The sequence below is a fragment of the Mauremys mutica genome, chromosome 2 (genome assembly GCF_020497125.1).
Source record: "Mauremys mutica isolate MM-2020 ecotype Southern chromosome 2, ASM2049712v1, whole genome shotgun sequence".
Classification (NCBI taxonomy): domain Eukaryota; kingdom Metazoa; phylum Chordata; order Testudines; family Geoemydidae; genus Mauremys; species Mauremys mutica.
In genome coordinates this window covers 2619141-2644939 of record NC_059073.1, presented here as the reverse complement: position 1 = coordinate 2644939, position 25799 = coordinate 2619141, and the positions used below count along the sequence as shown (strand labels likewise).

Below are 25799 nucleotides of genomic sequence, written 5' to 3'. Positions count from 1 at the left end.
ACCTGCTCTGACGCTGGTTTAAGTAGGAGTGCAATAGTCCCTGCACTGAAATACAGGAGGAAACGGCCGGGCCTTCTTACAGGGATAACTGGACTGGCACCAGAGACAAGGCTGAGAGGTAACCTAAACTCTGATATAGTCTTGGCCTTTACAAATACAGTGAGTTAATCTAAAAACTGGCATACCCAGTCCAGGCTCAGGAACTGGAGTCCAGTGTATGGCTACCCAGAGAGCCCATTGTTTGCAGGCAGACATAAGCTGGAGTGGCTGAGCCGAAATCCCCGAGGAGCCTGGAGCAGCACTGCCACCTGTGAAACCCTCACTGAACCCAGGAGGCTCTGCCACCAGCAGAAGCATTGGCACTGGCCTATCCAGGACATGAGAGCCAGCAGTGTAACATGCTCATGTCTAAGGAAGCCACTTTGCATGACAGCTACTCCCCCCTCTGCCCGAGGCTGGGGGCTCTGTCTCTGATGCTCCACCCTCTGGTCTCAGCACACATAAGGGGCTGGTTCTTTTCCTGTTCTCATTTATAGCAGCTATGATTATCCTGACCTCTTCTGTCTCTTTCTCTGCAGCTGCGTCCCCCCTCACCTCCCTCTCCTGAGGATGTCCCAGTCAGTGTCAAGCAGGCATACAAGACCTTTGCAGCGGTGCCTCTGTCACAGGCAAATAAGGTAGGGGTGGGGCAGAGATGATGACCTGGCTGCACAGACACCGGGGTGGCAGGGACGATGGGGATATTGGGAGCATCACAGGTAGGTCAGGACTGAGAATGGGGGCAGGAGGTGCTATTCTGTTTCATGGGTGAGGCAAAGACAAAGAGGGCCCCTCTCTCAAAACGTTTCCCTTTTCTCTCTCTCTCCTCAGGAGACGCATGGTCAGACAAGCACCGAGAAACCTAAAGCTTCTCCTGAGGTGAGTTTCAGTGGCTGGAAATAGAGTTGGAGTTGGGAGTTGTGATCACAGACGTTGGGGGATAAGTGCAGAATCCCAGTGTGGGTAGATAGGAGGCAAAGTTCCCATCTGCGGCAGAGTGGAGAGAGGGTTCAGACATGGGGTAGGGACCTGATGAAAGCAGGCATGTGGCCTGTGCGTGAAGGGGACTGGATATGGGGAAGGGACCTGGGGAAGGCAGGCGTGGGACATATACCCAGGGAGATTAGATATGGGGCAGAGATCCAGGGAAGGTGGGCCCAGGGCACGTGCCTGAAGAGATTGGATGTGGGGTAGGGACACAGGAAACATAGGCATGGGCATTTGCCTGGGGGGATTGGAGATGGGGTAGGGTCTTTTAGTGGCTGACATGCTGCTGTGGCTGTTGCAGATGCTGTCATCGGGGGGACTGCACAGCCCAGAGCAGCGATCCTTCCGTGAGAGGCAAAAGTACTTTGAGATCGAGGTGAAACAGCAGCAGGTGGAGAAGCCCCCCAAGCGTGTCTCCCTGGTGGGGGAGGATGACCTGAAGAAAATGAAGGAGGAGGAAGGTGCGATGGAGTCAGTGTTGGGGTATTAGGTTTCTCTTTTGTGGCTCTTGGGGGGATCTGTCCCCTGCCTGTTGGCTTTTGAGAGTGGGGAATCCCACCTATTGAACATGGGACTGGAAGGGACCTCCTGAGTCACTGAATCCAGTCCACTACTATTATAGGCAACCCTGTCCTATCATCCCATTCATAAACTCATCAAGCTCCACCTTACAACTAGTTGGGCTGTTTGGCCCCCTGCTCCTACTGGAAGGCTGTTCCAGAACCCTGCTGCTTGGATGGTTGGAATTGGAAATTTCTTCCAATTTCCAGCCATTGGCTCCTGGGTTCCGGTTTATTATTATTGGGGGGAGGGTGTCTCAAGCAATATTACAGTAAAATAGTAAACAATTGTGGTTAGGCCTGAAAAATCATGAGACTGGCTTTAAAATGATACATGTTGGGTCTTTCTTTGCCTTCTGGCTTTTGAGCCCCAATGAGTCACATTTTCAAGCTTTTCTCCACAGCCAGGAGTGCTACAAACATTCTTTTTTTTTAAATGGAAGCTGAGGTTCCCCTTTGCTTGGCCTCTGTATATTCCCGCTCCTGGGATGAGCTGGCCTGTACAGCTCTGACAGTTAACATTAGTTAGCAGTGCCCATCGAAGTACTCATATGCTGCCTCCTGCCCCTCCCTTCACTGTTTTGAAGGTTCTAAGGTCGAGGCTATAAAAAGGTGTTGCAGCACTCCTTCCAGCCGCCAGCATCAGCAGACTACCAACCTTTCTGGACCTGGGATCCAGATACTATTTTTGATACAAGTGCTATCTAAAAACATTTTGGTTTATGGTTTTACATTATTAAGATTGTACATAGTAGTTACAGTTTTGGATAGGTAGTTTTTAGCAACGATAAGTAAGCTTTGACTCCATATTGAAGTGTCTTCTATGGCAGATGTGAAAACTAAGAAGCCAAGATTTAAACGCTGTTCTTCCTGCCCAGCAGTATTCTCATAACAAAAGAATTAGGGGTCACCAAATGAAATTAATAGGCAGCAGGTAAACTCAACATTAACAAGTCACCGGGACCAGATGGCATTCACCCAAGAGTTCTGAAAGAACTCAAATGTGAAGTTGCAGAACTATTAACTAAGGTTTGTAACCTGTCCTTTAAATCGGCATCGGTACCCAATGACTGGAAGTTAGCTAATGTAACGCCAATATTTAAAAAGGGCTCTAGAGGTGATCCCGGCAATTACAGACCGGTAAGTCTAACGTCGGTACCGGGCAAATTAGTCGAAACAATAGTTAAGAATAAAATTGTCAGACACATAGAAAAACATAAACTGTTGAGCAATAGTCAACATGGTTTCTGTAAAGGGAAATCGTGTCTTACTAATCTATTAGAGTTCTTTGAAGGGGTCAACAAACGTGGACAAGGGGGATCCGGTGGACATAGTGTACTTAGATTTCCAGAAAGCCTTTGACAAGATCCCTCACCAAAGGCTCTTACGTAAATTAAGCTGTCATGGGATAAAAGGGAAGGTCCTTTCATGGATTGAGAACTGGTTAAAGGACAGGGAACAAAGGGTAGGAATTAATGGTAAATTCTCAGAATGGAGAGGGGTAACTAGTGGTGTTCCCCAAGGGTCAGTCCTAGGACCAATCCTATTCAATTTATTCATAAATGATCTGGAGAAAGGGGTAAACAGTGAGGTGGCAAAGTTTGCAGATGATACTAAACTACTCAAGATAGTTAAGACCAAAGCAGATTGTGAAGAACTTCAAAAAGATCTCACAAAACTAAGTGAGTGGGCAACAAAATGGCAAATGAAATTTAATGTGGATAAATGTAAAGTAATGCACATTGGAAAAAATAACCCCGACTATACATACAACATGATGGGGGCTAATTTAGCTACAACGAGTCAGGAAAAAGATCTTGGAGTCATCGTGGATAGTTCTCTGAAGATGTCCACGCAGTGTGCAGAGGCGGTCAAAAAAGCAAACAGGATGTTAGGAATCATTAAAAAGGGGATAGAGAATAAGATTGAGAATATATTATTGCCCTTATATAAATCCATGGTACGCCCACATCTCGAATACTGTGTACAGATGTGGTCTCCTCACTTCAAAAAAGATATTCTAGCACTAGAAAAGGTTCAGAAAAGGGCAACTAAAATGATTAGGGGTTTAGAGAGGGTCCCATACAAGGAAAGATTAAAGAGGCTAGGACTCTTCAGCTTGGAAAAGAGAAGACTAAGGGGGGATATGATAGAGGTATATAAAATCATGAGTGATGTTGAGAAAGTGGATAAGGAAAAGTTATTTACTTATTCCCAGAATACAAGAACTAGGGGTCACCAAATGAAATTAATAGGCAGCAGGTTTAAAACAAATAAAAGGAAGTTCTTCTTCACGCAGCGCACAGTCAACTTGTGGAACTCCTTACCTGAGGAGGTTGTGAAGGCTAGGACTATAACAATGTTTAAAAGGGGACTGGATAAATTCATGGTGGCTAAGTCCATAAATGGCTATTAGCTAGGATGGGTAAGAATGGTGTCCCTAGCTTCTGTTCGTCAGAGGATGGAGATGGATGGCAGGAGAGAGATCACTTGATCATTGCCTGTTAGGTTCACTCCCTCTGGGGCACTTGGCATTGGCCACTGTCGGTAGACAGATACTGGGCTAGATGGACCTTTGGTCTGACCCGGTACGGCCGTTCTTATGTTTAAAACAAACAAAAGGCAGTATTTCTTCACACAATGCACAGTCAACCTGTGGAACTCCTTGCCAGAGAATGTTGTGAAGGCCTAGACTATAACAGGGTTCAAAAAAGAACTAGATAAATTCATGGAGGGTAGGTCCATCAGCGGCTATTAGCCAGGATGGGCAGGGATGGTGTCCCTAGCCTCTGTTTTCCAGAAGCTGAAATGGGCGACAGGGGTTCATTCCCTCTGAAGCACCTGGCATTGGAAGACAGGATACTGGGCTAGATGGACCTTTAGCCTGACCCAGTATGGCCATATGATATTTTCTGTCTTATTATCTATCCCTTTCCTAATGATTCACAACATTCTGTTTGCTTTTTTGGCTGTCACTGCACATTGAGTGGATGTTTTCAGAGAATTATCCACAGTGACTCCAAGATCTCTTTCTTGAGTAGTAATGGCTAATTTAGACCCCATCATGCCACCTCACTGTTTACCTCTTTTTCCAGATCATTTATGAATATGTTGAATAGGACTGATCCCAGTACAGACCCCTGGGGGACACCACTATTTACCTCTCTCCATTCTGAAAACTGACCATTTATTTCTATCCTTTGTTTCCTATCTTTTAACCAGTTACTGATCCATGACAGGACCTTCTCTCTTATTCCATGACAGCTTACTTTGCCTAAGAGCCTTTGGTGAGGGAACCCCTGCATGCATGCTTAAACCCATCTTAGGTGAAAGGTGTAACTGATCACCATACCTGGGGTTGGGAAGGAATTTTCCCTTGGGTCAGTTTGGCAGAGACCCTGAGGGTTTTTCGCCTTCCTGCAGCACAGATCACATGTCACTTGCAGGTTTAAACTAGTGTAAATGGTGGATTCTCTGTAACTTGAAATCTTTAAACCATGATTTGAGGCCTTCAGTAACTTAACCAGAGATTAGGAGTCTATTTCAGGAGTGGGTGAGTGAGGTTCTGTGGCCTACGATGTGCAGGAGGTCAGACTAGATGATTACGATGGTCCCTTCTGACCTTAAAGCCTATGAGTCTATAAATCAATGAGAATATAGGCCTCCTCTGAACAGTCTGTGCCCATGGGAGGAGGGTGGAGTTCTGCCCGTCCCTTGCCATGACTCTGGCCTCCATTGGGTGGAGAGGATCATCAACTCATCTGACCTCCATCCCCCCAGCAGGGTCCTACCCATTGACTCCTCATGGCACTGTCCCTGATGTGTGTGGAGGGGGTCTGCTTGTCAGCTGAGCTGGGGGGATGATGTTTGCCCATTAGCTCCTGGGGCTCTGTGCCCATGGAGGGACAGGTCTGAATCTGGCTGTTGACTCCTAGAGGTCTGATCCCTGACATGAACATCATATCCTGTGGGATCCATCTCTACAGGGGGTCTTCTCATTGGCTCCTAGGCGGAGGAGTTACAGAGGGTGAAGTGGTTGGAGACTCTCTGAGGTTATAGCCAGGAAGAAAGCTAGGGAAAAGGTTTTGCTGATTACAAAGAAGTGATTAAGAGAGCAGGCTGAAAGGCATCGAGGCTGGGAAAGGAGTAGATTCTAAGAGAGCTGAAGAGAAGTGTGTCTTCAGGGAGGGAATAGACTCAAAGACAGTTACAGAAACTGCAGAGAATGAGTTACAGAATCTTGCAGAGAGTGAGCGAGGCCCTTAGAGGGAAAGGACCTACCATGAACCTCGGTGGCCATGGGAATCACTGCAGGCAGCCAGCTCTGCAGTTCTCTCCCCACGCATATGGGTCTTTCTCATTTTGGCAGCTCGTAAACTGCAGCAGAAACGGGCTCTGCTGTTGGAGGAGGAGGAGGAAGAGGAAGAGGAGGATGTGGGGAAGCTGATGCCCGATATGAGCATGCAGTCCAGTGTCATCATCGAAGGAGTGGAGTACAAGATCAAGAGACTAAATGGAAGTAGCATTCAGTCCCCGGCAACTCGGTAAGACTGACTGGCAGCTCAGATCCAGCTCTGTGTCCTAGGAGTATGCCAGCATCACCTTTCCCCAGATGGGGAGATCTGGGCAGGCCCCACCACCTTTGCGGGGGAACTGGGCATCACAGGGCATGCAGTTTGTCTCCAGGTCCTTGTTCTCAAATGAGTGGCTGCCCTGGAGTCATTGATTGTAGTTGTGGCTAGGTTGGGGGGACACACCTCTTTGCTGAGCCTGTGCCAAGCCCTGCCCCTTAGGTTCTTGCTTTATGCCTGGGTCTGCTGGAGTCTCTCTCCCCAGGCTGCGGTTCTGCATTGGTGCTGCTGCTTTCATTCCTTTCCCTGCAGATTTACTTTACAGGTGGAGAATTGGGCTTCAAACGGAATAAAGCTCAGGTTGCTGCCTTTGAACTTTCTCAGAATCTTGTCTATCTGACTCTTTCCCCATAAGCTGCGGCAGAACCATGCCTCGGGCCAAAGGGCCAAGCATCTTCGTCTTGTAGACTTTGGCTTAGAGTCTTCTCATGCTGCCTGACCACACTGGGGACAGTCCATGTCCTCATGTTGGCTCCAGTTTCTGCTCCCCATCTCCCCATTAGCATTTGTATTCATTCAGTCTCAGTCCAGAAACACCTCGCATTACACCTCCATGGTGAGGGTTCCCCCCTGCACTGCCATGCTAAACTGGGTTCCTGGCAAACAGTAAATGGCAGCAGCCAAACATGCAGTCTTTGCAGAGGCAGTTTATCCCTCCTCTCTCCACAGCCAGATGCATCACTCTGTGAAGGTGGGGTGGAGGTGGCCTCCCTTTGGTGCTCTCCCTTTGCTGTGCTAAAGGGTTGTGGGCCAGTCCATCCTACAGCGAGCTCTGGAGAGTGTTTCTGTGGCACCACATCACTGGCTCAGTTGCTCCTCGGGCTGATTGTTCAGTTGGTCTCCAGTGAGTTTAATAGAAGGAAGGTACTTAGGGTGGGAACAGCTACACCTCCTCTCCCCCATCAACTCCCTATCTCTAGTCTGGGTGGGAACAGGCAGCTGTTGGCAATATTGTGATAGGAAATAAGATATTTGGCTGCTTATTCAGGGCCAGATTCTGTGCTGACTTATACCTAGGGCACACTGGGCCAATGGCATTGCAAAGGATGCAGCCTTTAGCGCAGGTCTGCCCTCACTTAGTTCTAGAGGGCTGCCTGAGGGCAGACTTTGTGCCTTCAGAGAGATCTGACATCAGTCACAGGGAGCAGGGCTGGATTGACACTTGATACAGCAGGTCAGGGTGACACAGTCAGACCTCTGGGTGAGGACGATGAATTTGGATGGCCTGTCTGGGGTGAGATAGATGCATACATCAGAGAGGATGTAGCTGTGATAATGGAGATGGGACATGATGGGGCCTGGACCTGCTAAGAGCCCATGATGTCAGAACGGAGAGAAAAGTGGGCTCTGCGAGATTCGGAGGAGAAATCCCCAGCCTGGAGGTGGAAGGAAGGGGGAGGGCTCCCAGATTACAGGGCAGGTGCTGGCAGTCTCAATGATAACAAAGACCAGGCAGAGTGAAGAGGATGTGTACCTGTCAGCCTGCTCCCAGTCTCGTGAGGTTCTGCCATAGGACCTGGGAGGCTCTTCCCATGATCTGCGAGTTCCGGTTTCACCAATTGACCTGGTTACCGGGTGACTCATTCCTACTGATCCCTGCTCACATGCGCTTGAAGGCGTCTCCCCATGGCAGATGGGACTGGAGGGATGAGCTCTGTGTGCATGATACCAAGGCTGTCAGGTAAATGCATCAAGGGCCACGTCACTGAGCTGAGTTGCAGTGTCTGATTCCTGCGGCTCAGGTCCATGGGAAGGGGGATCTGTGCTCTGAACCTTCCAGGGTCGCATGCCTCCAGCATGCTGGGCTGACATGTCTGTGTTGCTGCCAGGATCTCTGAGGCAGATGAGCACAGCAGTTCCCAGAGAAACTCACTAGAAGAAGGATTCAAGCCCGAGCAGAGGCCTAATTCTATGTCTGGGTAAGAGGGGACTCTGGAGGGGGAGGAGCAACACTGCACTGCAACAGCCCCTGTCCTTCCCTGCCTGCTGCCCACAGACTGCCACATAGTGGGCCATTCAGCAGGGAATGGGGTAACAGGCAGGCTTCGGGGAGGTGGGGGAGATGGAGCAGGGACCTGTCTTTGGGGAGGGATGGGTGTTGGGGGGCACAGGTCAGGTACAGGGTGTGGGGGGCACGGGTTGGGTACTTAGTGAGAGCCAGGAGCCTGGGGGGGTTGGGCAGGGGATGAGGTGGGGCCCTTCCTTTGAGGAGATCCATGCGGGGGCTCAGGGCTTTGGGCAGGGTACAAGGTGGACCTCTCCTTTGAGGAAAGAGAGCAGGAAGTCTGGGTACTTGAGGGTGGGGTGGGCCAAGCCCTTTGTTATTCCTGGCCTCTCTTCCCAGACTGATCCCAGTTTACCCAGGAGGGGGAGAGGCAGGGGCACCTGTGCGAACGGCCAAAGCTGAGCGACGGCACCAGGAGCGATTGCGGATGCAGAGCCCTGAGTTCCTAAGTACCCAGGAGAAGGAGCTGTCTCCAGCTGAGCGCCGGGCCCTGGAGGCAGAGAAACGAGCCATGTGGAGGGCAGCACGGTGAGTCAAGGGGAGCCTGCTATCCCTCTCTCTTTACTAGCAGGGTCTGATGTCGTGGCATTGAATCTGTAGCATCAGAGAGAGGGAATGTTTAGGGGCCAGGAGTAAGGGAGTAGTGGCCAGAACATAGTGCACAGGCCTATCTGTCTATCCAATCCTGTCTACCTCCGACAGGAACTTGAGGGGTTTGTCTCTTCTTTACACTTTAGCAACACTTGTGTAGGTCTTCATGACAATAAACTCTCATTGTATTGACTTCAGCTCAGGCACTGATGTTCATGTGACCGTGCACAATTCCCTTCCCTCTCTTTGCTCCTGTTTTTTCCACCTGTTTCATAGTATCAGACAAAGAGACATGCAATGAAACTTAAAAGATGGCAAATGCAAAACTGATAAAAGGAAATTCCTTTCTACATACATAATTTGCAGTTAGACTGTGGAACTCATTACCACAAGGTGTCATTGAGGCCAAGAACTTAGCAAAGTTCAAATACGGATTGAACACTCATATGGGTAACAAACATATCCAAAGTTATAACAATGAATGCAAGCAAACATTTTGGAAATGAGATAAAACTTCCTGCTTCAGGATTTAAGACAGTCTCTATTAGGAGTTAGAATGCGATCTTCATGTGGGTAAATTATCCCACAATTGTTACTGCAAGGTTTCTTGCCCATTCCTCTGAAGCACTTGGTACTGACCACTGCTGGAGACAGGATACTGGACTAGATGGACTTTGGATCTGATCCAGTCTGGCAATTCCTATGTTGCTGTGTATGTTGGGGATAATGCTACTGTTCTTCCTCCCATGGAGGCTATGAGGGTGAATGAGTTAATGTTAGTAAAGTCTTCGAGAGCCTTGGATGGAAGATGCTGGAGCCAGTGCATTGGTTTGAGGCTGGAAAGCTGAGAGACTCGTGTTATTAGAAAGGTCACGTAGTATTATTGTACCTTTTATAGTTATTTAAACCCAGATTGAACCAATGTTCACTGAACTGGGGCTCATCCCCCTTTCCCTGGGGAGATGATACCTCAGCAACAGGGTTCCCATTCCTTCCTCTGGGAGGGGATGATTCTCCAGCCAGATCCCTCTTCCAGCCAGGATGTTCTTCCATAGCACTTCCTTAATTTCTCCGCATCTTGTGGCATTCTGAATAATCACTCTCTATAAATCTGGCCCTCTGGCTGCCGGAGCACTGTTGCTTCTCTCTGAAGTTTCTTCCCTGTTTAATGCGAGGCACCCAGATATAGGCATGGCAATTCAGTCAGTGTATTACTAAGGACTATCTCTGCTTTTCATTTCATGCCTCTGTAGAGCAGTCCCAAGTAGCATTGGTCTCATTCTGCTGCCGTGTCACATTGTACACTCTGCTGTAAATGGCTCTTCGCTCTCCTAGCTCCCTTCTGGCCATTTCTGCTCCCCAAGCATGGTGTCAGGGGTTTTCACTTGTATGGCACATGACATAGAGCACTGCTGTCATTAAAGATGGGTTCTGTTTCTCCACTTGAATCAGGGATTTTCCCTCATTGTTTTTCATGGAGAGAACAGTGTATCTTCCCCAAATTTACAGCACATAATCTGAAAAGGAATGGAATTTTCTGAGAATTTTTCAGGTAACAGTTGAAGTGTAAATTAATTAAAAATTAGTCTGTTAAGAAATATTTCTCTCATTTTTTGGGGCACCTTCTAGCTAACAAACTGAAAAGATAGTCTTAAATGTACATTTGAAGAAACTAGGTGGTTATTAAGTAAAGTTACTAACAATCTTCATGTCTAAGTTTTGCCCTTAAAGTTCACAATTTGGCCTTATTCAAAATAACCATCATTTCCCATAACTTATAGGATAATGAAGTCAAAGAGTGCCCTTAGGGAAGATGGCTGCCTCTTCACTAAAGTTATGGTGTCTGGCAGTGAACCTGCCACTACTAAGATTGCCTCCATATCCCATTGTTTCCAATGGGACTGACATCAGGAGGCCTGCAGGGATGATGGCTTCCCCTGCACTCTGGTTAGAAAACTGGGAAGAACTAGTCTATGCCATGAACCCAGCTCAGGAAACAAAGGATGGTCCATGGTTTGGGGCTTGAACTCCAGAGAACCAGGTTGAATTCCCTGCTCCACCACTGATTTCCTGTGTGACCTTGGGCAGATCACTTGATATATCTGTGCCTCCATTCCCCATGTGTAAAATGGGGACACAGCGTGTCATGAGGAGAAACACGTTAAACACATTGTGAGCTGTTCAGCTCCTATGGCAATGAGAGCTATATACGTTCCATAGTCAAAGGGAACAGCACCTGAGGTTCCCCACTATGGAATCTCTGCAACCTCTGTAGCTTTAACAGGGTCTCCTTTGCTCGGAGGCGCTGTGACTGGCCCAGTGGAAGAGGAATGGCACATGACAGGCTTCCCCCTTCTCAGAGATTTCTGCATCATTGTGCGGGTGTGAGGGGTGGCAGAGAAAGATCTGCTCTCCCACACAGTTCCCCTCCCCTCCCCCTAGCTTGGTGTCTCCTCACCCCTCACTTCAAACATCTGCTTTCTGTGCATATCTCCACATACCAGAAGGGGAAAGTTATATGTGGGGGTGTCACCCTTTCCCCTTTTCTGTGCTGCCTCCAATACTTACCATATAGGGATCACTGGATGATCGAGATGTTAAAGAAGCACTCAAGGATGATAAGGCCATTGCAGAGAAATTAAATGAATTCTTTGCATTGGTCTTCACAGCTGAGGATCTGAGGAAGATTCCCAAACCTGAGCCATTTTTTTAGGTGACAAATCTGAGGAACTGTCCCAGATTGAGGTGTCATTAGAGGAGGTTTTGGAACAAATTGGTAAACTAAACAGTAATAAGTCACCAAGATCAGATGGTATTCATCCAAGAGTTCTGAAGGAACTCAAATGTGAAATTGCAGGACTATTAACTGTAGTCTGTAACCTATCATTTAAATCAGCTTCTGTACCAGATGAGTGGAGGATACCTAATGTGATGCCAATTTTTAAAAAGGGCTCCAGACACAATCCTGGCAATTACAGGCTAGTAAGCCTAATGTCAATTATGGGCAAATTGGTAGAAACTATAGTAAAGAACAAAATTGTCAGACACATAGATGAACATAATTTGTTGGGGAAGAATCACCATAGTTTTTTGTAAAGGAAAATCATGCCTCACCAATCTACTAGAATTCTTTGAGCGTGTCAACAAGCATGTGGACAAGGGTGATCCAGTGGATATAGTGTACTTAGATTTTCATAAAGCCTTTGACAAGGTCCCTCACCAAAGGCTCTTAAGCAAAGTAAGCTGTCATGGGATAAGAGGGAAGATCCTCTCAGGGATCAGTTACTGGTTAAAAGATAGGAAATAAAGGTTAGGAATAAATGGTCAGTTTTCAGAATGGAGGGAGGTAAACAGTGGTGTCCCCCAGGGGTCTGTACTGAGACCAGTACTGTTCAACATACTCATAAACGATCTGGAAAAAGGGGTAAACAATGAGGTGGCAAACTTTGCAGATGATACAAAACTACTCAAGATAGTTAACTCCAAAGCAGACTGCAAAGAGCTACAGAGGGATCTCACAAAACTGGGTGACTGAGCAACAAAATGGCAGATGAAATTCAATGTTAATAAATGCAATATAATGTACATTGGAAAACATAATCTCAACTATACATATAAAACAGTTGGGTCTAAATTAGCTGTTACCACTCAAGAAAGAGATCTTGAAATAATTGTGGATAGTTCTCTGAAAACATCTGCTCAGTGTGCAGCGGCAGTCAAAAAAGCTAACAGAATATTGGGAATCGTCAAGAAAGAGATAGATAATAAGACCGAGAATATCATATTGCCTCTATATAAATCCATGGTACGCCCACATCTGCAATACTGCGTACAGATGTGGTCGCCCCAACTCAAAAAAAGATATATTGGAATTGGAAAAGGTTCAGAAAAGGGGAACAAAAATGAGTAGGGGTATGGAACAGCTTCCATATGAGAAAAGATTAAAGACTGGGACTTTGCAGCCTGGAAAAAAGACAACTAAGTGGGGATATGATAGAGGTCTATGAAATCATGACTGATGTGGAGAAAGTAAATAAGGAAGTGTTATTTATCCCTTCTCATAACACAAGAACTAGGGGTCACCAAATGAAATTAATAGGCAGCAGGTTTAAAACAAACAAAAGGCAGTATTTCTTTACACAGCACACAGTCAATCTGTGGAACTCCTTGACAGAGGATGTTGTGAAGACCATGACTATACTGGATTCAACAAAGAACTAGATAAATTAATGGAGGATAGGTCCATCGATGGCTGTTAGCCAGGATGTGCAGGGATGGTGTCCCTAGCCTCTGTTTGCCAGAAGCTGGGAATCAGTGACGGGGATGGATCATTTGATGATTCCCTGTTCTGTTCATTCCCTCTGGGGCACCTGGCATTGGCCACTGTTGGAAGACAGGATACTGGGCTAGATGGACCTTTGGTCTGACCCAGTATGGCCATTCTTATGTTCTTATTAAATATATATACAAAAGCTCTGTTTTAAAGGGATTAAGGTTGAATAACTGAAATCCCCCAACTCAAGCCTTTAAAAGCAAGGATATGCCACTTTATGGGACATTTCTCCTGTACTCAAACACTCACGTAGCATATTTCAAAACTTTGCATTATCACAATGAACTTCCTTCTATTCCCCAGTAGAGTGGGAAACACACTATAGGCGAGCAGCAAACAGCACCGATTTGGTCAGCTTAATGTGCCATCTCTACATACATACACATTATACATTATTGAAAGCTTATGATGGCTACTTAACGGTGAGGTATGATGTGGAACTGTCAACTGGTGCCATTACCATAGAAAACGGGGATAAACAATGACACCCTCAACATGTTAAAATGACCACTTTGAAATATTTGCATTCATTTCTGTTAGTTTAATGACTCTGTATTATTTCAAGAAATACAATTGGATTTCTTTGTGACCTCAAAGTATTGCAGCAACAATCTAAAAGGTAAAATAAAATCTAATAGTACATTTGTACAGGTATAATTGAAATGTAAAAGCTGGTGACATTTCTAGTCAACACCATTATCATCATCTTGTTCATTATTATGATCTCTGTCAATTATCACAGTCTTCACTGCCTCAGCATGGACACAGTTCTGTGCAGGGAAGAGTGTTCTTACTACAGACAGAGTTGTTTGTGCAGCAGCCACTACTGGCACAGGCACACATAAGATCTTGTAGAAGCTCATATGCCATTGGGCCTTTGAAGAATACAGGAAGTAGTTCATCATCTACATTTTTTCATCCATGTTGCAATAAAGATCCAACATCTGGGTTACCTATGTGTTAAGACATCCAAATCTTTGTTTGCCAAGATGCTCTTTTGACACACTCTTCAAAACTGTTCTCACATGGTGGGAGTTTGGCCAGTGACTTGTCTTTTTTGCTGGCTAGATTGAGGCACAAACAATTGAGGTCTTTGTGGGTCTCCTTTTCTTTGTTGCTCTGGTCATACAGCACTATTACCAACTTCCTTGATGCAGAAATTGTGGCTTGTTGGTCAGTCTCTCCTAATTTGGCAAGATCTCTGAATGGTAAGCTCCCTTTGTTTTGACAACATTAAACACAGATTTTTTTCCTGGTACCAAATAGGGATGACACAGAGTCACATCCATGTGCAACAGGAAGTATGTTGCAGAAGTCAGGAGTGAGTGCGTCACAAATTGTCTGCACAGGTATAGAGTGACACTTGTCAACTGTGCCGGTAATGGTGCCTGTTTCAATCCACATGTTATCTATGTGTTCCATTTTTGGAAAGTAGTGCGCAGCAAGGACCAAATCATCTGTATCAAATGACCTAATTACTATAGTTTCTTTGATACCAAGAGACCCAAAAGCTATATTGGCACATACAACATGCAGAGGCATCCTTGTGTCTGTTTCTTCCTGAGTACTGTAGAAGTCTTGGGCTTGTTGACCTTAGTAAAGCCTTTGATACTGTCTCACAAGACCCTCTCATAAACAAACTAGGGAAATGCAACCTAGACAGAGATACTATAAGGTGGGTTTAAAACTGGTTGGAAAACTGTTCCCAGAGAGAAGTTATCAGTGGTTCACAGTCATGCTGGAAGGGCATAACAAGTTGGGTCCCACAGGGATCAGTTCTGGGTCTGGTTCTGTTCAATATCTTCATCGGTGCTTTAGATAATGGCATAGAGAATACATGTACAAGTTTGCGGAAGATACCAAGCTGAGAGGGGTTGGAAGTGCTTTGGAGGATAGGATTAAAATTCAAAATGATCTGGACAAACTGGGAAAATGGTCTGAAGTAAATAGGATAAAATTCAATAAGGACAAATGCAAAGTGCTCCATTTAGGAAGGAACAATCAGTTGCACACATACAAAATGGGAAATGACTGCATGAGAAGGAGTACTGCGGAAAGGGATCTGAGGGTCATAGTGGACCACAAACTAAATAGGAGTCAACAGTGTAACACTTGCAAAAAAGGCGAACATCATTCTGAGATGTATAAGCAGGAGTGTCATAAGCAAGACACGAGAAGTGATTCTTCTGCTCTACTTCGTGCTAATTAGGCCTCAACTGGAGTATTGTGTCCAGTTCTGGGCACCACCTTCCAGGAAAGATGTGGACAAATTGGAGAAAGTCCAGAGAAGAGCAACAAAAATGACTAAAGGTCTAGAAAACATGAGCTATGAGGGAAGATTGAAAAAATTGGGTTTGTTTAGTCTGGAAAAGAGAAGACTGAGAGGGGACACGATAACCATTTTCAAGCACATAAAAGGTTGTTACAAGGAGGACAGAGCTCTATGGGAAAAAGTTTCTGAACTGATTCCTGTGTGATTGCCCCTCCCTTGCCAGACTCAAATTTGGTCATCTTAGTCATGGCAGCAAATTTTTGATGCCAGATTTCTTGACTGGGCTGAAGAAGCTACATGCCCCATCAGATTCAAGTGCACCTCTCTCAGATCTCTCCATTCATTCTTCACCAACATCTAGTATTTTGTGTAGAAACTCTTGTACATCTGATGTTACAGTAGATATGTTGATAAGCACCTCTGGATGGGATTTAAGGTCAAGTGGGTTTGTTATAGTGTTGATGACATGGTTGGTAAGGGCCATAACGTGCTCTTCATCCCTCTTCAGTGCAGAGGCAAGGACTTGTTTGTGGACTTTGTCTTCACTACTGCTTGTTAGACCACTTCTTTCTGTCAGAGCTTTTGCATTTCAGGGCATGTCTTGTGAGGTTCCATCTGACAAGGAGCTGACTTCTTTCTTGTCAGTCCTACAATCCCACTGCTGCCCTTTGAGTCTGCTGACAGTTTTCTCAGTTCCCATGTGGTACATGCTAGGGTGCAATCCAGACCAGTGAAGGGTTGCGTCACCGCCTGCCCTCAAAATGTCTTGCCGATGTGGTTCTCTTGTCTGAACATTCCCAGCCAGCAGACAAGTCTGCACTGAGTGTGTGTGTTAAGACCAGGGGCGGCTCCAGGAACCAGCACGCCACGCCAAGCCAAGCCCCAGCACGCTTCGGTGGAGCCGCGGGACCAGCGGACCCTCTGCAGACACGCCTGCGGGAGGTCCACCGGACCCGCAGGACCGGCGACCGGCAGAGTGCCCCCCGTGGCATGCCGCCGTGCTTGGGGCGGCGAAATGTCTAGAGCCGCCCCTGGTTAAGACGCCCTGACGCAACCATTCTGATTCCAGAAGCTTGCTTGTTACACCACTGACACACTCTGGCTCCACCAGCCTTGGTTATACCTGGCACAACAACACCAGCACCTCCCAGTCTTGAATTTTCCCCAAACTGTGTGCTCTGCAAAGTCCAGCCCTCTCCTGGATCATTCAGAGAGACATTAAGATTCATTTGTTCCTTTAAAGATACAATACCTAGCAACTTGTCACATTGGAGTTAACATTCACTTTATATTAAACACAGCACTGGGTTGGTTTAGATTAGGGCTGTCGACTAATCGCAGTTAACTCATGCGGTTAACTCAAAAGAAATTAATTGCAATTTTAAAAATTAATCCCTATTAATAGCACTGTTAAACAAGAGAATACCAGTTGAAATTTATTAAATATTTTTGGATGTTCTTATACATTTTCAAATATATTGATTTCAATTACAACACAGAATACAAAGTATACAGTGCTCACTTTATATTAATATTTTTATTACAAATATTTGCACTGTAAAAATGATGAACCAAAATAAATGTATTTTTCAATTCATCTCATACAAGTACTGTAGTGCGATCTCTTTATCGTGAAAGTGCAGCTTACAAATACAGATTTTCTTTGTTACATAACTGCATTCAAAAACAAAACAATGTAAAACTTTAAAGCCTATAAAACCACTCAGTCCTAATTCTTGTTTAGCCAATTGCTAAGTCAAATAAGTTTGTTTACATTTACAGAAGATAATGCTGCCTGCTTCTTATTTACGGTGTTACCTGAAAGTGAGAACAGGTGTTCGCATGGCACTTTTGTAGCTGGCATTGCAAGATATTTATGTGCCAGATATGGTAAACATTCGTATGCCCCTTCATGCTTCAGTCACTGTTCCAGAGGACATGCTTCCATGCTGATGATGCTTGTTAACAAAATAATGCATTAATTAAATTTGTGACTGAACTCCTTGGGGGAGAACTGTATATCTCCTGCTCTGTTTTACCCACATTCTGCCATATATTTCATGTTATAGCAGTCTCAGATGATGATCCAGCGCATGTTGTTCATTTCGAACACTTTCACTGCAGATTTGACAAAACGCAAAGAAGGTATCATTGTGAGATTTCTAAAGATAGCTACAGCACTCAACCCAAGATTTAAGAATCTGAAGTGCCTTCCAAAATCTGAGAGGGACGAGGTACAGAGCATGATTTCAGAAATCTTAAAAGAGCAACACTCCAGTGCAGAAAATACAGAACCCAAACCACCAAAAGAGAAAATCAACCTTCTGCTGGTGGCATCTGACTCAGATGATGAAAATGAACATGTGTTGGTTCGCACTGCTTTCGATAGTTATAGAGCAGAACCCATCATCAGCATGGACGCATGTCCTCTGGAATAGTGGTTGAAGCATGAAGGGACATCTGAATCTTTAGTGCAGGGGTAGGCAACCTATGGCATGTGTGCCGAAGGTGGCACGCGAGCTGATTTTCAGTGGCACTCACACTGGCCAGATCCTGGCCACCGGTGCGGGGGGCTCTGCATTTTAATTTAATTTTAAATGAAGCTTCTTAAACATTTTAAAAACCTTATTTACTTTACCTACACTAATAGTTTAGTTATATATTATAGACTTATAGAAAGAGACCTTCTAAAAACATTACAATCTATTACTGGCACATGAAACTTTAAATTAGAGTGAATAAATGAAGACTCAGCACACCACTTCTGAAAGGTTGCTGACCCCTGCTTTAGCGCATCTGGCATGTAAATATCTTGCAATGCTAGCCACAAAAGTGCCATGCGAATGCCTGTTCTCACTTTCAGGTGACATTGTAAACAAGAAGCAGACAGCATTATCTCCTGTAAATGTAAACAAACTTATTTTTCTTAGTGATTAGCTGAAAAAGAAGTAGGACTGAGTGGACTTATGGGCTCCAAGTTTAACATTGTTTTATTTTTGAATGCAGTCGTTTTTTGTACAAAGTTGTACATTTGTAAGTTCAACTTTCATGATAAAGAGATTGCACTACAGTATTTGTATTAGGTGAATTGAAAAATACTATTTCTTTTTTATAATGCAAATATTTGCAATAAAAAATAAATATAAAAGTGTTGTACACTTTGTATTCTGTGTTATAATTGAAATCAATACATTTGAAAATATAGAAAACATCCACAAATATTTAAATAAATGGTATTCTATTATTGTTTAACAGTGCGATTAATTGCGATTAATTTTTTTAATTGCTTGACAGCCCTAGTTTAGATTAAAAGTAAAACAAGTTTATTAACAAAAGGAGAGAGGATTTTTTGTAAGTTGAGTATAAGGGATAGAGTCAGAAATGGTAACAAGCAAATAAAAATGAAAAATGCTTTTTAGAGACTAAAATTTAACAAGACTACAGTCTTGGTTCAGGGTAGGATTCTCATCACACTGCCTTCCAGCAAGATGGCTGACCAAGCCCACTTGTCAGGATCTCCCACAAAGTACAAAGTCCTTGGTTTCTTTGTGTTCTTAGGCGAATTTGGGATTCTTTGCCCCTTTCTTTTATAGTCCAGTGAATTTTTGAAATGGATTCTTCTGAAGGTTATCCCTCAAAATAAAGTTCAGTCAAGCAGTGAGGAAGGCGACATGCAGTCTGGTGGTGAAGGAAGCTCCATGCTGGTTTCTTCCCCTGCTACTGTTTGGTAAAATGCAAATTAATCTGTTTCCTGTAATCTCCCCCCTGAGTATGATGCTGAGTGGTGTCTCCTCTAGTTGGTTGATGCTCCTGTTTACGTTCTAAGTAAATGGGATTCCCACTGTCTCTTAATGTACCTTAGAAATAACTTCCAGATGGCAGAATCACATTCCTTTGGCTAAGGTGAGGTATCTTTAGCCCTGCCTGGCAGACACACTTTGATAACATACTTTCTGAAACGTCTGCAATTTTGAATTTGTCCCCTGTACATACAACATGCAATAATATTAATTATCAGTATGATATTAGCTTTCTATTGATATCTTTCAAGACATTTTTTAGATACAGGTTATGTCAGCAGTGAGTTGGGGTACACTGAGCTGAAACATAGTACCAAATATCAGTGACCCTCTTGCATTGGGATGGTGTTGGGGTCACTCCAGTCCATTCCAAGCCCCATTCAAAGAACACAGAGTCTGACACACAGCAAATTTCCCAGACTCAAAGGCACTATGTACTTCTTTCAGGGAGATTTAACATATCAAGAATGTAAATTTGTATCCATCTAGCATAGCTGGGCCTGTTTGCAGTAAAGGTGGATGGAAGGATGGCATGCTGTGTCTGTAGGTGAAGTTTCCAATCATCCCCTTGCTCTGCATGGACATTTAGAAGTAGTGTCTGCATAACCTGGAGAAAATGATCCCAGAACTTCAATGTATGAGACTGGGCACACCTTCATGCCTGATGTTCCTCCAGCAGCAGGAGCACATACTGAGTTATAGCATCATCAAGCTCTTTAATGACATTGTAAGGACTCAATGTCTTCAGACTCTAACATCTCTTGAGTGTCAGATGTTTGCCAGACAGATGCTGGAATTATATGAGTACCACCTCCCTGCTGACACCATTTAACACGAATAACATTTCAGAACACTCAGGGTCTCAATACTAGAGTCAAGCTACACAGAGCACAGTAGAATTGCTTACCAACAAGCACTTGATCTGCAGTACAACCTGCTTGCACATCAGAATCAACAAGAAGGTCGAGCAATCCTGTGTCTCTCCCAAATTTCCCAAGACATGCAATAAAACAGCACCGAGTGTGCAAAACATCCAGGCAAGTCACATTGGTACTATCATTTCATACAGCTGCTGATCCATGGTCTGAACAGCCTACTGCTGTCCTAGAGCTTCTGACGTTTCCTTACATTCAGCATTGTAATATAGACTGTGGGCATGTCAGCTGGTTTGGAATCCACAACTGCTATATATGAAACTGTTTTGTAGGTGCTCTGCTTTGTTGCAAGCTTGTGGTTGAAACCAATCCAAAATGGAATCATCTAAGTATGAAAGAATCAACATCCTTTGGTATTGGTAGTAGTCTTAAGAGACTCCAGGAGAGATCTCTGACAGTGTTCATTTGTAGGTGACAAGAGTTTATTTCCTGAAATACTTTTCCATGGCGAGTCGGTTCTGGACATGTTGGAGATCTTTTCAAATGCTCCACACTGCCCGAGAGATTCTGATTCCTGGGAAAGTAACTGACCTTTCTTTCCCATGTTTCAGTGATATTTCTGTGATGCTGGGCTAATTGCAGACTGTTCTTGAAATACAATTGTAGCTATTGAATGGAAGATATCGGTTTGAACACTGGCCTGCTAAACCCAGGGTTGTGAGTTCAATCCTTGAGGGGGCCACTTAGGGATCGGGGGCAAAATCAGTACTTGGTCCTGCTAGTGAAGGCAGGGGGCTGGACTCGATGACCTTTCAGGGTCCCTTCCAGCTCTATGAGATAGGTATATCTCCATATCCTTTCCATCAGTGGTCTCTACATTGATGTCTATACTATTATTTCCTTCACTGATGAGATTACCACTAGCGTGAAATGGGATAATTCCATTTGGAGTGAATACTCCTCCCTGGAGACTTTCTACTTCGGGTTTTGCAGCACGAGTGATGAATCGTTTCAGCTCATCATAAATGATGCAGACTCCATGAAGGTTTACTATGTTAATTACATTTTGAGACCCAGACTCATGGTGTAGCCTTGCAAGATGACAAAAAACGAAAAAAATCTTTGAATACATTGTCATTTCGTAGCTTTGAGCAGTAAACACCACATTAAGGTGTTGAAATTAACTCTACAGTAAAAACTGTAGTCGTAGTCACGTTGCCATGTTTCTGGCACTGTGCAAAAAAGGACACTTTCTTATTTTGGGTACCATTGTTTCACATCACCTAAAGCTTATAGCACCACTTGACAAGTCCACATCATACCTTGTCTAAACATATATAAAATAAGCTTTAAAATGATATCTGGTGTGTGTAGGGTGGATACACGAATCTCCAAAAACATAGCCCTTCTTGAAGACTTGCCACAGGCATACTACACCCAGTAGTGTAAAAATTAAATGATGGCCCCCCAGCACACCCACAAACACATCACACACCTGATCTGAGCCCCTAGATCAGCGCTGAATATTTGCTTTGGTTGTAGTAAAGGTGTGGCATTGCACTGTGAGGGAGGTGAATGTGTAGTGTGTTTCCTTCTCTGCTGGGGACAGAAGGAAGTTTACTGCAGAGTCAGCCCCTGCACTCAAGGAGCTCTTAACCTAATCCCATTAAAGCAATTAATGAAAGGAGATGCCCCTCATGCAGAGTGGGTGAATAAATGCTGCTGAGGGACCTCCCATTCCCAGTACCCTATTTCTTGGATCTAAACTGTCGCCCCTACTGCGGCATTAACATTGAATGCTTTATTTGGAAAATAACCACTGGGCATTGCATTGTTCCCATCATATTGGGAAGTAGCCAGATGTGCTGGTGGGTATAATGCAGTGCCATCCCCAACACCGAATGCTCAGCACAAAACTTCCTAATTCTGTGGCCTAATGGATAAGGCATCTGACTTCAGATCAAACGATTGAGTGTTTGGATGTCTACATTGCATTGTAAACCCAGGTCTGTGGGACCTGGGCATATGGACTTCTTGTTTCCAAGCCAATGCTTGAGCGTCCACACTGCATTGTAAACCTGGGCTTACAGTTGCTGGCACCCAAGTCTTTTAGCTGTGCTAATGTGTCCATACTGCACTACGCATACCTTCTGACTTGGGTCTGTGGCTTGAGCTACATTCATACTGCCAGATGACAGGGCTTGGACCGAATCACAGTGGGACTTAGGCTGTGACCCATCCCCCAGTAGAGTGTTAGGACCTAGGTCCTGAGTGCTCACTAACCCAAGTCAGATTGATTTGCGTGTGGATAGAAGGGGGTCTTGGGTCAAACCTGAGTCAGACGCCAGGCGATGTAGACATTCCCTTTTTGGAGGTCAGACTAGATCTAATGGTCCATTCTGGACTTAAAAAATCTATTAATAATTCTGACACGCCTCCATTATCATGACAATTTCCAAGGGACTCCTGACTCAGAAAACTCCCACATTCTTTCTTCAGCTTTCCCCGGAGCTTTTACATAGCATTCCAGTTCCACAGCATTCTTGGGGATTTGGCTGCCTATTATAGGCCCTTCTTGCTATGGGTTTAAAGACCCTTGAGGTGGAGTATGTCCTTGTCTGCTTGCTACCTCTCCATGGCTGTGTCTGCACTGACAGAGAGCCTGTAATTCACCATATTTTAGCTCCCCCCACTCCCAAATCAGATGACATGGCACCACCACAGACACCTGAGCTCAGTCTGCTCTGCAGCTTTCTGTGTTACTACCACAAGAGGCGGTGCACTTCTGGAGAACCACGTCTCCTCTATTTGCCAGAGTTGGCTCAGTCTTAGGTGCAGTGTAACAGTGATCAGGGGCCAGGGCTCAGGTCTCCCTCCAAGGGGACCCCATGTACAACTCCATGAGCTGCTTGGTAGACGGAGGTTTAGGTTGCCCTTCAGTCTCACTGTATTTCTTATATTGCACAATGCAGATTGTATCACTTTCTGTCTAATCTTCTGTCTTCTGCTTCTTTCCAGTTCTCCGGTGTGTGTTCCCACCACCACCTACTTTGCTTGGCCTTCCCCCATGCCCTCTGCCATCAGTGCCCTGTTAGGATGCACACCCATACCCACATGCTAGTCCCTGGCGCTTGGTGGGACATGAGCACCCCTGGACTCCTCTGCTTGTGTACCCTGTGAGGCTCGACCCCCCCCCCCCCCCAGTCACTGCCATGTGTCCCCTGTCAGGACACCCACACACACCTACATTGGCACGCGTGTCTAGGATGGGTGTGTTTGAAAGGTCACGGGCACACGCCAGTGGGGGAGAAGTGTGTCCACAAAGGAACGATACACATCTTTTGAACCCCCTCCACTGCTCTGAAGCGCACAGATGCCCTCTTATGAACACACTTTTCCCTGATGTGTGCCTGTGCCATTTTGGATACACATGCATCCAGCATATGGCAAACACAGCCCTCCCTTGGGCGCCTGTCCACTGTCCTGGGCCCCCTTCCCTTTCTGACAGGTGCACACAGACACCCTCTCCCCCCCTCAGCTTGCATCCATCCTGTTTGCCTCACCCCCTCCCACTTGTATAAGCACCTCGTCAGTCCCTCCCCATGTCTGGCGTGCCTGCCATGTCTAGTCCCTCCCACCCAATGCATACCAGCCGAGGGCAGAAGTCAGAGTCTGACCGCTGGGGTTGGGAAGGGCCATCCCCATGGGCAGGTTATTCCTGACTTGCACACCAGGGTGTTCTTGCCCCACTCTCTGAAGCAGCTGGTGCTGGCCAGGCTCAGAGACGGGAGCCTGGTCTGATCCCAGCCAATACCTGCATCAGTCCTTCACTCCTCCTCTCTCCAGGGTACATTCCAATCTCCTTTCTCTCTCTCTCTCTCTTTCTCTCTCTGTGGTCGCCTGCTATGATGTTCATCACTACTATCTTCTCCTCCTCCTCCCCCTCCTCCTCCTCCTCAGATCCTCCACTCTTGAAGACAGTATTAAACAGTACGAGCAGGATCTGGCCAGGAAGCTCTACCAGTCCCGACAGCGGGCACCTGCACCAGGGGCCAGGCCAGCTCAGGTGTCTAGCCCAGGGCAGAGTCACGTCTCAAGAACCCCTGGGTCAGGAAGTCAATCCAGGTGTGCACAGCCCCTGCTCCTCCAGTTGCATGTTACACAATCCCTATCTGTATTCCTGCCTCCTACTGCAGCCATCTCTGCTGCTGCTCTAGGAGTGGGGAGAAACACCCACCTCCTGCTGCAGTGTGCTAGTGCCCATTGCCCCCTGGTTCTGCAGGCTGATGGCAGTTATCTAACCAATGAGAGGGAGAAGGTCTCCAGCTTGGGGAGCCTCCGCTGCTAAGTGCAGAGCCCATCCTGCCGTTGTCAGTTCTGAATTTCACAAATGCCAGAAGAGGGGCAGGTTTCAGCGGCACTGATGGAGTGGGGGGGAGATCAGAGTGCCTGAAATAACCCTCATGCCCTTGCGGTTTATACCTGCAATTCCCCTCCCTCCTTCTGGCCTGGATGATTCCCTGTTACATCCCCAGGCACCTCTGGAGAGCCCTGCAGCTTCTCACTTGGGTGTGCGGCGTGCGGCTAGGTCTATCCCAGATTCACACGTGTGTGTGTCAGGAGGAGGTTAATGGCTAATCATAGCAAATTCAGCTGTTTTCTGAATTCTCTCCTACACTGACTTTCTTTGTCTGCCACAACATATCCTCACCCTCTCCACAGAGGGAACATGGGAGCCAGTGCTCTGTCCCTGCCCTCTGACATTCAGCTCCAGACTCATGAGCTGGCTGCCAGGCACAGAAGAAGGCATTACTCATAATTCTCTTCAGTGATGCTGATGTCCACTTTCTCCCCCCTCCTCTGAGGCAGGATGAAGTCTCTGGAGCAGGATGCCCTCAAAGCCCAGATGGTGATTGCCAAGTCCAAGGAGGGGAAGAAGCGCAGCACACTGGAACAGCTGGCTGAATCGCCTTCACCTGCTCCCACCCCCTCCCCAACGCTTCCAGAAGGTACTGTGCACCACGGCTTCCTGGGAGTGGGGATAGAGGCCAACATCTGTGCGCTAGCCAGGACTCTTCCAGATGTCCCAGACACAGTCCCATTGAGAGTGAATTCCCCATTTCTTCTAGGCTGAGGGGGCACTTCTAGGGCTGGGCCGGAATCTTTCAGCTAGGATAGTCCTGGCTTGTATGATATTGACAGAGTCAGACCCCTTTGCCATGTTATTCTCCAGGGAACCCAAGCCCGAGAAACAGGAGAGAGAAATGACCGTGTGGCTGGGAGGCTTGGCATAGCCCTTTATAGCGCTTAGGCGTGCTGCCAAAGGGGGAAGGGGTACATAATGCATTCCTCACTAACCAGTGCTTCTGCCTCTTCTTTTGCAGATTGCAGCCCCAGGAATGTCACTTCACCAGGGAGGCTGGTAGGAGTTGCTGCCAACTCTCTGTCTTATCTCTAAACCTGGGATACCCACCCACTGACCCTCCCGCGAGCCAGGGAGGGGAGAATGACCCGTATGTCTGGGATGTGGGATCCTCACTCACAGACTCATCCCAGACCTGGGGCCACGACACAGGCCATGAGAGTGAGCTGCCTGGCCTCATGTCCTTAGCCATGCCTGTTGCTGAGAGGCCCAGTTTCACAGCTGAGATTTGGTCTCATTTCCCTAGGTTCTCATTTTACGTGTCTGTGAACCCTTCCGTTCCC

The 25799-nt window shown here is 46.0% G+C and overlaps 2 protein-coding genes across 19 annotated transcripts in view; one reads left to right on the top strand and one right to left on the bottom strand.

The window, feature by feature from the left end:
* SCRIB (scribble planar cell polarity protein) overlaps positions 1 to 25799 on the top strand; it is a 222903-nt gene that overhangs the window by 171353 nt on the left and 25751 nt on the right. For 17 of the 18 annotated variants that reach the window (XM_045003401.1, XM_045003390.1, XM_045003396.1 and 14 more), the window contains 9 exons: positions 579 to 677; positions 871 to 918; positions 1328 to 1487; positions 5956 to 6130; positions 8047 to 8136; positions 8562 to 8750; positions 24054 to 24218; positions 24963 to 25102; positions 25478 to 25515. In XM_045003401.1, the coding sequence (XP_044859336.1) occupies positions 579 to 677; positions 871 to 918; positions 1328 to 1487; positions 5956 to 6130; positions 8047 to 8136; positions 8562 to 8750; positions 24054 to 24218; positions 24963 to 25102; positions 25478 to 25515 (1104 nt within the window). The remainder of the gene's footprint in view (positions 1 to 578; positions 678 to 870; positions 919 to 1327; positions 1488 to 5955; positions 6131 to 8046; positions 8137 to 8561; positions 8751 to 24053; positions 24219 to 24962; positions 25103 to 25477; positions 25516 to 25799) is intronic. The other variant, XM_045003392.1, reaches the window with a different exon arrangement.
* IQANK1 (IQ motif and ankyrin repeat containing 1) overlaps positions 9305 to 25799 on the bottom strand; it is a 231893-nt gene continuing 215398 nt past the window's right edge. Inside the window, exon 16 of the mRNA XM_045003407.1 lies at positions 9305 to 10330. Within this exon, the coding sequence (XP_044859342.1) occupies positions 10276 to 10330 (55 nt within the window). The 3' untranslated portion in view covers positions 9305 to 10275. The remainder of the gene's footprint in view (positions 10331 to 25799) is intronic.